Source organism: Leuresthes tenuis, unplaced genomic scaffold (genome assembly GCF_036924035.1).
Source record: "Leuresthes tenuis unplaced genomic scaffold, fLeuTen1.0.hap1 SCAF_16, whole genome shotgun sequence".
In the NCBI taxonomy this organism is placed as follows: Eukaryota; Metazoa; Chordata; class Actinopteri; order Atheriniformes; family Atherinopsidae; genus Leuresthes; species Leuresthes tenuis.
Genome location: NW_027325370.1, coordinates 23,910,309 through 23,923,160, shown reverse-complemented (window position 1 = coordinate 23,923,160; position 12,852 = coordinate 23,910,309). Strand labels below are relative to the sequence as shown.

Here is a 12,852-nt window from a genome sequence, read left to right as displayed (position 1 = left end):
CCCTGGTGTCTTTGTGAGCTGGTTCTTGGCTTTTTTTTCTGGGATGGATGTCTGATGGACAGCAAACTGAGCAATCACACGCGCCCCTGCGTGCCCACAACGCCTCCTTTCGCGTCCAATGAGTGTGCAGAGTGGTTTAAGGCTCATGACGCGGTGTGGTATGATGGCCATGGAGAGAAAGGATCCAGGTTTGAATAAAGTCTGCGTATATGTTCGACACTCCGAGTAACTGATTCAGTCTGTTAATCTGATGTGATTGTAAAGTCTTTGACAGGTAATCTGGATTTATCGCTGATCAATGTTAAAGAGAGGGGAAAAAACCCGACTTCCCTGGAGAAGCCACGATCAAATCCACACGGTGGCAGCTTTACATGTGTGATCAGTTGATGTGGGACATCCGAGCTCCAGAGCAATTATTTCATGTTCTAAGAAAAGTTTAAAAAAACAAACTCTTTTCTATAAGGTTTGGATGTCACGTGATAAGAATCACAAAGCTTCCCTGATTTACACAACAAGGCTGATACATGATATTTAATCAGTGATAATGTTAAGCATATACATCTGTCTTTAATAACATATCGTTTCCCGTTGTTATCAAGTTTAAATTAGAATCAAGCAACAAAATAATCATTGAGTGTTGAACATTTTTTTTGTTCTTTTGTACGTTTCTTTTTTTTCTTCTTGTCTCTGCCCCACATGTATGACGGAGAATGTGTACGGAGAATGGTGAATGTGAGATAATTGGGTTGATTTGGGACTTCAAATTGGGGGGAAATATACATTTGAAGGACTTGTTGATAAGTCATATGTCGTTTGCAGTGTTCTTTTAGTTTAAGTCACACAATTGGACACGTTTACACATAATTTCAGTTGTAGAATAGTGCATGATATTTAACATGCGAGAGGGTCTTATTTTGGACACGGTAACCGGAAGTCAGCTGCCTATGTGACTCTGATTTCTGTCTCTGCGCTGAGGAAAAGTTTTAGTTCTCAAGATGCAGAGCAGTCAGCCGGACCTCCGCAAACAGCTCTGAACTGCGGACCTAATTAAGTGTGCAAATATTTTACTCATATTTAATTAGAAAGTCAAAGTCCTATTTGAAAAGTGAACCGAAAGAAGAAAAAAATGAATAAAGACGGTGATAAGAGCGCAAAGAGTGCGCTCCGCAGCCAGAAGCAACCCAAGACGCACCAGCAGGTTTCGGTTCGGAAAAAGAAGAAGGATCCGTCCTCCAAAGATGCCCAAAGTGTGTCCGCTTTTAAGGACGCACAGTCAGATCAGTGGGAGTCTGCTGTGGACGTGAAACCATCTGCAAAGCGAGAGGAGAAAGAGTCCTTGAGTGTGAACGCTGAGTGCCAGAGGAGCCCCGGCATGCAGAGGAAGCTGTCGGATGCCAGCAACGCCTCAGAGGACCTGAGCAAAGACTCCGGCTGTCTGTCTGGGAAACTGTCCTCCTCGGACAGCAGCTCAGAAATATCCGACTGCGCCTCGGAGGGCAACAAGCGCGACTCACCGAGCAGCGTTAACGAGATAAGCTGGATAGACGGCAGAGCTTATGTGAGACCGGACGGCGAGGGGACAGGCGACGGAAAACCGTGCGTAAAAGCAGCGACAGATACCTGCGCGCTCCAGCCGGATGCTGCCGCAGGAGGCCTCCGTTCGTTCAATTCCGCGGGGCCATTTATGGATTTCATGATGGGGGAGACAACCGATGATCTTGCCAGGGAAGTGGAGGATTTGAGGTCAGAGAACGAATATCTGAAAGTAAGTTTACTCTAATTGAATTTATCCAGTTTTTAATTTTAATTCGATTTGCATGATATCCGTGTGGAATGCGTTTGAATTGCTAAATTTTTGTTGCTTACGTATGACATCTCTCAGACCATGTGAGTCCTTTGACTCCACTCTAGAGTCGATTTTCCGCTGGTGCTTAGGCCATGTCAGTCTATTAGTTTCGAAGGAGACGCTCTCATGCAAGAATCAGAAGTCACGAGTGACATACATTTTTGTCAGAAACATTTCCCGTTGGAAAGTGTTTATCAAAAGAGTAAAAGGCAGTTGAATGAATTAACCTCTTCCTCATAGCTTACTGTCAGTGCACACACTAGACTGAGCCGATGATTAGATGATGAACTTTCACAATCACCTAATGAGACTACCTGTGTCCTTCAGTTGGTGGGTGGGTTTGTTTTGTTTGTTCGAGCTTTTTTTTTTAGTTAGGATCACGTTGTTGGGAATGATATGAATTGGAAATAATAATTTAGATATGTAATACAATCAAAGTATTCTGGTCCTTACCAGGTGTTAAAATGAAGTACAAAACCTCAGATGAAGGGCAACGTGGCATATGTGTCAAACTAAGGCAAAATGTAGAATCAGAGTGTGATTAACACGACTTTTATTGACAATAATTTGAAGTCATTATTTTTCGTTTGAAGTTATGAGTCTCACATCTTTGTAGTGGGAATTTTGGCCCAATCCTCACAGCACTCTGAAGTTCCCAACTTTGTATTTCAGTCAAGTTAAGGTCTTAACTGGGTCATTGCATCACATTAATTCTGTTCTTTTTCAGACATTCTGTTGTAGATTTGCTTCTGTGTTTGGGATCATTGTCCTGTTGCATGACCCAATTTCAGCCAAGCTTCAGCTGATGGCCTCACATTTGACTCTAGAATACTTTGGTATACAGAGGAGTTCATGGTGGGCTCAATGACTGCAAGGTGCCCAGGTCGTTCGACTGCAAAACAAGACCAAATCATCAGCCCTCCACCACCATGCTTGATAGTTTGTATGGGCTGTTTGTGCTGATATGCTGTGTTTGGTTTTCTCCAGATGTGGTGCTGTGCATTTTGACCAAAGTTTGTCCAAAGGCCATTGTTCCAGAATCCTTGTGAAAGGCAAACTTGCTGGGACGTCGACTTATGGGAAGATTGTCGACTATTTTGAATGCTTTCCACGTGTGAATAATCTTTCCGGCTGTAGAATGCTGGACTCCAAATAGTTTGGGAATTGCCTTATAACCCCTCCCAGATTGACGGGCAGCAACAATTGCTTCTCTTAGTATTAAGACTCATCTGAATGCTCGTGACCAGAAAACTGGCACAATCTCACACCTGCCAATGATAAGTTAATCAAGTGCATTTGATTGTCAGCTCCTGGCTGCTACCTAATCCCATAATCCCTATCTAAGCAGGAAGGGTGACCTTAGTTTTTCACACACTGCTTCTGAATTTTGGCTTAGTTTATGTCAAATGATGTTTCTGATTTTGCTGTTCATCTGAAATTGTATTTAGCTCTTTTCAAGACCTAGTAAGAACCAGATATCTCGATACATAAAACTGAGAGTACATTCTTTCTCACATGACTGGTGCTGCAAGGGACATAAACAGAGACCAAGAAAATACTGAATAAAATATTAATTTGAACCCTAATGACTGAGAATGGTTTTAACTGAAGTATATGTCTGTGGGATGCATTAGAGTTAACAGAGGACATTTTGGAGTTAACCCACACCACACTGAAGTAAATTTTCAAAATAGAACCATCCAGAAGTAACTCTGAGGTGGTTTGTTGTACCTGCATTCAATTTTAATTTCTTTATATTTGCAGCTTCAGTTTCAAGTAAATAATGTAGTCACTGGTGCATAAATGATACAAACCAGATATATTCCCAGCAAAAGCCCTCCTGTCTTGGATTTAATATTTGCACTTGTGGTGTTGTCGCTGCAGGATGAGGTGGAGGAGCTTCGTTGTGAGATGCTGGAAATGCGTGACATGTTCCAGGAGGAGGAGGTGTACCAGCTGCAGGAGCTACGGCTGCAGCTGGAGCAGGCCAACAAGACGTGTCGCATCCTGCAGTACCGCCTCCGCAAGGCCGAGCGCCGCAGCATCCGAGTGGCTCAGACTGGGCAGGTGGACGGTGAGCTAGTCAGGAGCCTGGAGCACGACATCAAGGTCAGGAAAAAAAACCAGTCACATTTCCTTTTGCTTCTGAATGAATCACATCTATTCCCGTTGCAGACATGCGAGCAAACAGTTGGTGCAGCACCGCAAACCTACTCTCACTTCAGAGCATGAAATAGTTATCGTCTTGCTCATACGCAATGGAGCACTGTAATCAGTTGACTGTACCCTGATTAACGTCTGTTTAAAGTACTCCCTGCTGTTTGCTGGTACCACAAACATGTCATTACACTGAAATGTCTTCATCATGCATCCTGTTTATATTTTTGGTCATACTGTTGTGTACTTATGTGGTGAGTTGTTCATCATGACTACAAAAAGACAGAAAAGGGTAATCTTTATCAGAAACATGGTGGTCCAGTCACTGTTGAACGTTGGCAGCCAGGCTGAGTTTCTCTGAATCTGGGCAGGGTGTGTGTGGTGTCGGATTCCTGACAGCCTCACTCTTGCCCATTTCCACGCACTCGTATGGTAAATTCCTGTCACAAGAATTTCCTTGTAAAGTCTGTAAGCACCAGCCAAACCCAGCTGCTGCAGAGAACGCGTTCCACTCACTCAAAAAAATAACATTGATGAGTGGAACCAGCTTTTTGCACTGCATGCAGGTTGCAAAGAACGTGTCCCTCCGCCTGTACACCGAGCTGGAGGCGGTGCAGAAGAAGAATTCCCAGCTGGAGTGGGAAAACGAGGCACTGCGCGAGAAGACACAGAAGCTGGAAGTGGCCAAGCAGGTCTTACAGACTGAGGTGGAAAAAGCCAGAGAGGTGAGGATTTTACATTTAGGTCTCCATCAGCTGATCGTTACTTCAAATGATTGTTACATCACAATGCAGTTCCTTTGAATTGAATAAAAAGAGGTCAACTAAGCAGTTAAGACAAAAATATTACATTCTGTCAGTTGTTTAAATATTATAAATATCCAATATTATAAATCTTTGCTTTCTGTATCTGATGTGACCTCCATTTGCAGCAATAACTGCAGTTGAATGTTTCCAGTAACTGATGATCAGTCCTGCACATCAGTTCAGAGGAATTTAAACCCATTCCTTCTTAGCAGCTTCAGCTCTGGGATGTTTGAGAGTTTCCTCACATGAACCTCTTCCTAAACCTATCTAATGGATTACGGTCAGAATTTTTACCTACCCATTCCAAAAACATTAACTTTTGTCATCTTTAGACATTTTTTGTTCTGTTTAGTCTTATCCGACTACAAAGCCTGTCTCACGGCGGCCCTACCTTGCACACATTAACATCAGCCAATGTGAGAGAGGCCCCTAATTGCTCGCAAGTTTTTCCATATTTTTTTTTTTTTTCTGATCTCACGGACAATTACATCTGGACCACATCTATGGAGAGAGAAAAGGGTCTTGAATATCCTCCATCTGTACGCAATCTGTCTGAATCTGGACCGTCACAGTCCAAACTCTGAGATGGTTTTCCAGCCCACTGAGCATCAACATCAATCTTTTTCTGAGGTCCCCAGAAATCTCTTTGTGTCACGACACACTTCCACAAACATGTTTTGCCAAGACCAGACTTTGATAGACTGCTGTTCTTTGAATAAAGCAAAGCCACCGCTCACACTTCATTGTCATCCCACTGATTGAAAACACTTGACTTTATTGTTGGTGTAGATTCCCAGTCATCCCGGTCATGGTAATATGAAGTGCTTGAATAAAAGGCAACTGGACTTCTTTTCTTGGTTCTTTAAGATGTCAAATCTAAAATTCTTCTTTAGTTCTTGAGAAGCAGTTGTTCTCAAGACCGGACTGTAATCTAATTTTCAAATTAACTGCTAATCCTCGAAGTTCACAGACTTTTAATACTTATTGATATGTGTGTAATATTGGATCAATTTAGTGCTTTTTAAGGCTTCTGAAAAGGAGATTATTATAGAGTATACAGCACATATATGGAAAGTAACTAATAAATTAGTGTATTGGGTCCAGATATAAAGCCTGAACATTGGTGGAAACACAAGCTTCCACCAGACAACCTTCACAAACCTCCATCCCTCTGCTCCGGCACCCTCCTCTCATTCCCCAACACAGCTGCACCCGTCCAGCCAGCTGTCCCTCTCATCCCTGTGTCACCCTGATGTCAGGCGACACACGACCCTGGTGTGGATCAGTGATATGAGAGGAGGGCTCGGCCGGCAGCTGCGTGGTGCCGGGGCTGGGTGAAGCAGCCTGGTATGTCGAGTCCTGAACTGCGGGCACAGCTGATATCATCGGCTGAGAAGACAGAAAAAAGGCAGAGAGGGTGCAAGAGATTACAAAAATAGATTCTCACGCGCTTTCTGCTTGAATTAAGCTTGACTAAATCTGGATCAGCGCGTATTATGGTATTCACAAAGGCAACACACTGACCTACAAACATCACTGAACAGGCTTTTATCAAAAGGCCACCACTCCCTGACACTGACTGAACTTCCAGTCCACCTTTTATTCTTATGACTCCTTCAGCGACCTGGAAGAACCATTCTCCACTCTCTGATAACATGTTCAGTTTAATCCAGGATTCTGTGCTTTGGCTTGAGCTCAGTCTGGTCCACTCATGTGAGACAGCTGCTAGTCCCTTTGATCCCAACAGGGAAATCTACTTAGCTTATCTAATCTAGGAGCATAAAACACAGTGCTGAAAGATGTGAAGGAGACCGTTTCAGAGACTGTTTGTGACTCGGTTTGTAGGAGTCAACTGGAAATGTGAAACCGTCAGGTCAAAGTAGGGTCGCAGAGACCAGAACAATAACAATTCTACTGAAGACCAGTGATGAAATGACTAACGCGGCACACAAACTCCAGCAGTCTTTCTCTTGAAGAGGTTGCAGCATTTGTTTCTGTCCTTATTTGTCAGTAATATCACGTCAACTCCCAGTCTACAGTTTCTGCAGAGCCTCCAGGCCCACTGACACTGATGTGAAAACCCTCAGTGTTTTTCATCTATTAGCCTGACTATAAAGATCTCTATTATTAACACACCCCGTTTAGTGTTAAAGAGGGAGACAATGCTTCCAGACAGTAGCATACATTCCACTCATTCTCAGAATAACAAGTAAAGCAGAGATAGAGGAAGAGCTCAGAGGAGAGAAAATTCAGCATTTAGCTCTTTTCAGCATATCTAAAAGTAACTTGAACCATATACGATTCTCTTAAAATGACTCATGAATGACAGACTGTCCTGTGAGATCTGTTTTCTCCTAAATCAGACCGTGTATCCATTGCTTACTTAATTAAACTCTTGTTTTTATTACTCAGAACTCTCTGAAGAAGAGAAGCATCAGATCAACAGTCAGTAAGGCAGAGAGGAGGCTTTCTCAGCAGATGGAGGTTTGAAATATTTCATCTTCTTTAAATGCTGTGTTTCTAAATCTCTTGTGCTTATGACTGTTGTCATTGCTGTTTGTTTGCCAAAAGGATGACAGCGCCGATCTCAAGTGCCAACTCCACTTTGCCAAAGAGGAATTAGCTCTAATGTGCACGAAGCTCACCAAGTTGGTGTCAGAGAGTGAGGCCATGCGCGAGGCGCTGGCCAAATACCAGCGAGCCTACGGCGACGTAGATGGTGCACAATCACCTGAAGGCAAACAAAACTCTGTCCATTCCCGGGAAACAGAGGTCAAAGTTCATCTGAAACTGGTGGAGGAGGAGGCCACGCTCCTGAGCCGGCGCATTGTAGAACTCGAGGTTGAGAACCGCGGGCTGCGAGCAGAAATGAGCGACCTCAGAGAAAAAGTTGGAGTAGGAGGAGGAGGAGGAGGGGGGGAGGAAGATGTTTTGGATGAAAATGTGTCCACGGAAGTGAAGGATGAACAGGGCAGTTTGAAAATGGGACCCAAGATGTACCAGGAGCATCAAAGTGAGGAGTCAGACGAAGGAAAAGGTGATGCTGAGAGATCTTTGCTCTGCAACCAGCCGCCGACTGACGGGATAATTACTGCATGCCACATAACTCGAGAGGGTCCCGTAGGTGGTGAGTGGGACCCTTCAGACAGTCATGAGGGCAATGACAACAAAATACTGGACAAAGGACTGAAAAGAATGACTGTCAAAGACTACGAGACTCTTCGTGCTCTCAGAGACCATTCCTGCATTTTGACTTCAGCCATTCAGCTCCTGACAACAGCACCCAGAAATGGCCACAGCTCACCTCCCTCGTGTGCCTTGATCTCTCCGACAGACCTGAACTCAAATGGTAGGGCACAGGGGTCTTTAAATGAGGCATTGGAGCTTTTGGAAGCCATGCTGGTGGCCTTTATTGGAAGACTAGAGATGCTACTAAGAGGAGAAGATGAATGCCAAAGCTCCGTTCATGATGAGAGATACGCCTGGGATTCCTACATTTCCTCCTTTCTCTGCACAAACCATGAAATCATCAAAGAGTCACAGATTAAACAGGAGTGTATAGAGGACCTCTGCGCTACAGAGGTGAAGCAGGAAGCAAAACAATCGAGACAAGGAGATGTCATGGACAGCAGCAGGGATTCGAAAATGCATCTGTCTTTGCAGATTCTCCAGATCCTCCATCACTGGAGTAAAGTTAAAGGACCTGACCTGGAAGGAAAAGAGGTACAGTGAAAGATCTTACAATTAATGTTGCAACTTTAAAGCCAAACATATTTTTCAAAGACATTTGAATTTTTTTACTCAGGGCAGAGACAAAACCCTGTCCGTGCTACTGGGGTTGTTGCACGACCTCAGTGCAGAGCTGCGAGATGAGAGCGAGGTCAAGGCCGGTGCAGGCGGGGCAGTCGAGGTAAGGATGCCGACTTATGTCCCCCGCTGTGTTTGAGGTCATCTGACACAGTGGGAAGCCTTTCAGATGATCTCTGTCCCTGGCCATGAGTCCTGAAAGTTCAACAGGCATCATGAGAGAAATTCATTCCAGAGTATTTGGGCTAATCTCTTGTAGGGGCCGCAGCCAAAATGTTCAAATCTGTCGCATGAATTCACTCCACTGATTCTCAGTGTTGCTCAGACCCAGTCCTCTAAATTCACCACTTTGTATGATTGTTTCCACCTGCTTGGGCAAATGCAAAGAAGAAACGTTTTAATGCACATCATGTATGACTCAAAATTGACTTTGGAAGGCCTGGGTTTTATTTGTTTTTTTACCTTCATTAGTCCATAGACCAGACTGTAATCCTTCTTTTTCTCACAGGAACATTTAGTTTGCTGCAATTAAAGACTCCACGGCCACGCCAGCAGCTTTGTGGGGCAGTACTTCAGCTTCAGCAATGTGGAGTTATAAGGAATTATGAGTTTTTAAACAGTCAAAGTCCATTTACTAATTACTGGCTGCACTACATACACTGATTAGCAAAGAGAGAAACAAGGAAACAAACACATTCAGATGCCTCACATCAGCCAGAGACCCTTAATCAGCTGTGATTTAAACCTAAATCAATTGTAGGCATGTTACAGTGTTTACAACTGACTAGCTATCTTTTCCAACATCAGTGAGTCAGTTACTATTGTTTTGACTACATTTTTTTTTCTCTCTTGGCTTAGTGTGCCTTCAGTGGTGTTTTTCGCGATGGACGATACTGTGAAAACAGGTCAGTGTTTTCCACTAATTGTTTGCCCATTTACTAAAGACAATGATAAATGCTACAGCTCATTTACCTCCTGGTCTTCCCACAAAATCTGCAGCTCAAAAGGAAACGGATCGAGTCAGCTGTTTTCTCCACGTGGCCCCGGAAAGAAGAACTGGTGCTATCTGAGCCAGGAGGCTTCCCAGCTGGACCGAGAGGACCCCATTAAGACGTGGGACCATCTAATCATGCCGGTCAGCTTCCCTGATCTTGACTTTGAGCAGATGTCCCAGAAAAGAAGCCACACTGCCCCAGAGAAGTCGGCCGTCCGCATCTACTACAGCCCCCCGTCAGCCCGCAGAGTCCAGCTGGTCCAGATGAGGCACAGCCCCGTCATAGACAGAGAATCTGTGGACACCTCTTCTCCTTGGTGCACGCCACCAACCTCCTTCTCTCAGCTCTGCCTGGGCTCATCTGCCAACCTCAGCGACGACATGAAGGAAATTACGGCCGGCTGGAGGCAGACAGTTCACAGCAGTTCACAGGAGAAGAGGGGCAGAGCTGCGGGCCGCTGGGTGGACGTGGCCTGCTCAGGTACTCAGACCCACATGAAGCCACAGATGGTGAGCGTCAGCCAGCAGACAGATGGGACAGCGAAAAGCAGCCCTTCCAGAGTCCTGAGCTCCTCCCTGGTCTCTGCTCGTTCTCAGCACATCTCCACCTCTCTGGATGGGATAGCAGGTCGAATTGAGAGGCACAAATTTTCCACCTCCTCCCCTAGACTGTACCGCAGGCATTCTTCTCTCCCGTCACCCACCAGTTTGAGCTCCATCTCCTCCGCCGGGTCCACCACCAGAGATCGAGCTCCGTGGAGCCCATCACACCAAAACTACTCCGGCATCGCGTGGGCCCGACAAAGAAGTCCCAGATCAAGTGCAGGACAGAACAACAGCTCCACGAGCAGCGCCAAGCCGCCCAGCAAATCTGCCGCCACCAACCGCTGTGGCTTGGTGACAGAGTTCCTGCGCAGGGTGAGCGGCCGGACAGACAAAGCAGCACAGGGATCTGATCAGAAGGTGAAGAGCGGCCCGAAGAACCTTGAACGTGCTCCAGCGAGGCCTCAGGCCGCTTCGCTGCACAGGAACGACAGCGTCACCAGGATCGTCAACCAGAGGTTCATGAAGCAGAGGGAGGAAGCCAGTCGAGCTCAGAGAGAGGAGAAAGGGAGCAGCCCGAGCCCGAGAGTCAGACACAGTCCGAGTACCATCACATCAGAGGTGAGTGAAAGAAAACCACGGCATCATACATCATCATGTCTACAACTCTTTATATCTGAGTGAGAGGGGGGCTCATTTGTTGCGACGAATATAGAGGCCTCCAACCCTACAGACCCACACACACCCACAGACATGTAAACCAAAAAGTAAAATAATTTACCTTAAATGGCCAAATGTTATGAATCTTCAGGGTCCACAGCTGCTAGGATGGAAACAGTCTGGCTATGTGTACTTGAAAAGGTAGCTGAAATAAACTGGACAGTAAACAGCACTTAAGGAAACCTCATAAATCAACAGGAACTTCTCAGTCACAAGTGAGTCAGTTTGTTTTCTGACGTAATCAATAAAGAAATTTCAAATCTTAACAAACGAAGAAGAGTTATGCGCAGGGCTCTTAATGTCTACATACAAGGACGGTGCGTTAAGAGACCCTTTTTAAAACAAGGGTTATCTCAAAGTAAACTGTGTTGCTATAACAAAACAAAATGTGAGAGCCCGCCGTCTCCATGGCACTTTTATGATGAACTGCTCCAAAACGGCAAAGGACTGGCTTGTGTTCAGACAACTTCTCACATTACATGTTTTCCCTCTTTTTCTTATTTGAGGACTGGATGTGAATCTGTGCAGATCGAGGCATGTCGTCAAAGCAAGACAACTGTGTCAGAGTTCAGTTTTTACATTTTTAGATTTCCTTAAAGTGAACACGATTATGTGAGATTTACAACTGAACACGAGCCCGTGTGATGCACTGAAAGCTGATTGCTGAGTTGTTTGGTAAATGTACAGAAAAATCCATTCATTTTCTACATCTGTTCAATCCAACTCAGGGGCTGGAGCCCATCTCAGCTGCGACCGGACGTGAGGCTGAAAAGAAAAATAACGTGCAAAATTCTTGGTCGTTTTCCAGTTATCAAAAGGATTATTTTTAGGACTAAACTTCAAATTAGTTAGTAATGGCTTTGAATTGTAAGGATGCGCTGCTTGTTTGGGTTTCGTATCGTTGCAAAGTGACAACTCAGGACAATCTGACTCTGGATCAGAAGGAGGAGACGTTGTTGTCTTTTTTTCTGCTATTTAAAAGACTGAATTGATACTAAATAGGATCAATCAAATAAGACTGAATAAAGTATATTAATGAAAACATGAAAATAAAAAATAATGATGAATAAAAATAACTTTCCCTCCACCTGCTGGAAATAAGTGCCTCTGCTCTCTCTGACAGGAAGGAAACTACGACTGCAGCTCCAGCAGCACGTTGACCTTCTGCTTTGCTCGTCCGTCTCGCACCAGCACGAGACAAACGTCAGTTCCGGGCAAACTCCACCGCCACAGATACTCGCCGCCGGTGAGCGTGGCTGCAGACTCCAACTGTGGCTGAAAGGGAAGAGAAACGGCAGCTTTTACACGTTGTGATATGTTGAGAACAGTCAGACAAAGAATGAACTTCGTTGACTTTGTGTACAGTCGTCATTAAATGTAGATCTAGCTTTACGGGGGAAGTTTTTGGGGAGGTGTTAGTAAATTGAAGTCTTTTGGTGCAATTCAAATGACTCATCCACTTTTACAGGTGAGTGTAATCTTTATTTCAGTTTCTCGTGATTCATTTTTGTATTATCTTGATGGTGTTTTGGAAATATTAGCGCTCTTTAACTCAATAAAAGTCTATTCAGACGCACAATTTGGAGTTTTGCTTATTATTGTTTTTTTTACATCTATGTATGTCTCGGCTTTCCGGCCACAATGAAAACCTCAGCATGACTTATTACAAGCGTCAGGAACTTGTTTACTTTTCAGGTCGTGCTCTTCTTCAAGACACAGCTGTTCGCGGTTACGTCACGCGCTCAAGAGAAAGACAGTAAATGCCAAGTAAATAGCATGAGATATCTCACCGGCCAGAAGAAGAGTCCCCCCCCTGAACTGTTGAACATTTGAGCTGCATGAATCAGAAAAGAAACAACCAACCTCTATGCCTTTGTCAATTTAATAAAAATGCATATTGATTCTTATTTATGTATTTTTTTTACTCTTTTAATTCTCCATTAGACATGAGCTCAGGTTTTCTAAGAGCAGATCATCTC

The 12,852-nt window shown here is 44.5% G+C and overlaps 1 protein-coding gene across 1 annotated transcript; it reads left to right on the top strand.

Annotated features, from left to right (window-relative positions):
• The first annotated feature begins 190 nt into the window (after positions 1-190).
• Positions 191-12,452, top strand: LOC140272150 (uncharacterized). Its single transcript, XM_072367500.1, has 9 exons — positions 191-1,765; positions 3,731-3,955; positions 4,570-4,728; positions 7,222-7,293; positions 7,381-8,532; positions 8,615-8,719; positions 9,475-9,521; positions 9,616-10,774; positions 11,997-12,452. The coding sequence occupies exons 1-9, from the start codon at positions 1,127-1,129 to the stop codon at positions 12,150-12,152; spliced, it is 3,714 nt and encodes a 1,237-aa protein (XP_072223601.1). The 5' UTR covers positions 191-1,126; the 3' UTR covers positions 12,153-12,452.
• Positions 12,453-12,852: the final 400 nt, after the last annotated feature.

Excerpts from the sequence above, each read along its gene's own strand:
- LOC140272150 (XM_072367500.1), top strand. The coding sequence starts at position 1,127 with ATGAATAAAGACGGTGATAAGAGCGCAAAGAGTGCGCTCCGCAGCCAG. Across the intron at positions 1,766-3,730 it reads CAGAGAACGAATATCTGAAA|GATGAGGTGGAGGAGCTTCG; the intron begins GTAAGTTTACTC and ends TTGTCGCTGCAG. Across the intron at positions 7,294-7,380 it reads GGCTTTCTCAGCAGATGGAG|GATGACAGCGCCGATCTCAA; the intron begins GTTTGAAATATT and ends GTTTGCCAAAAG.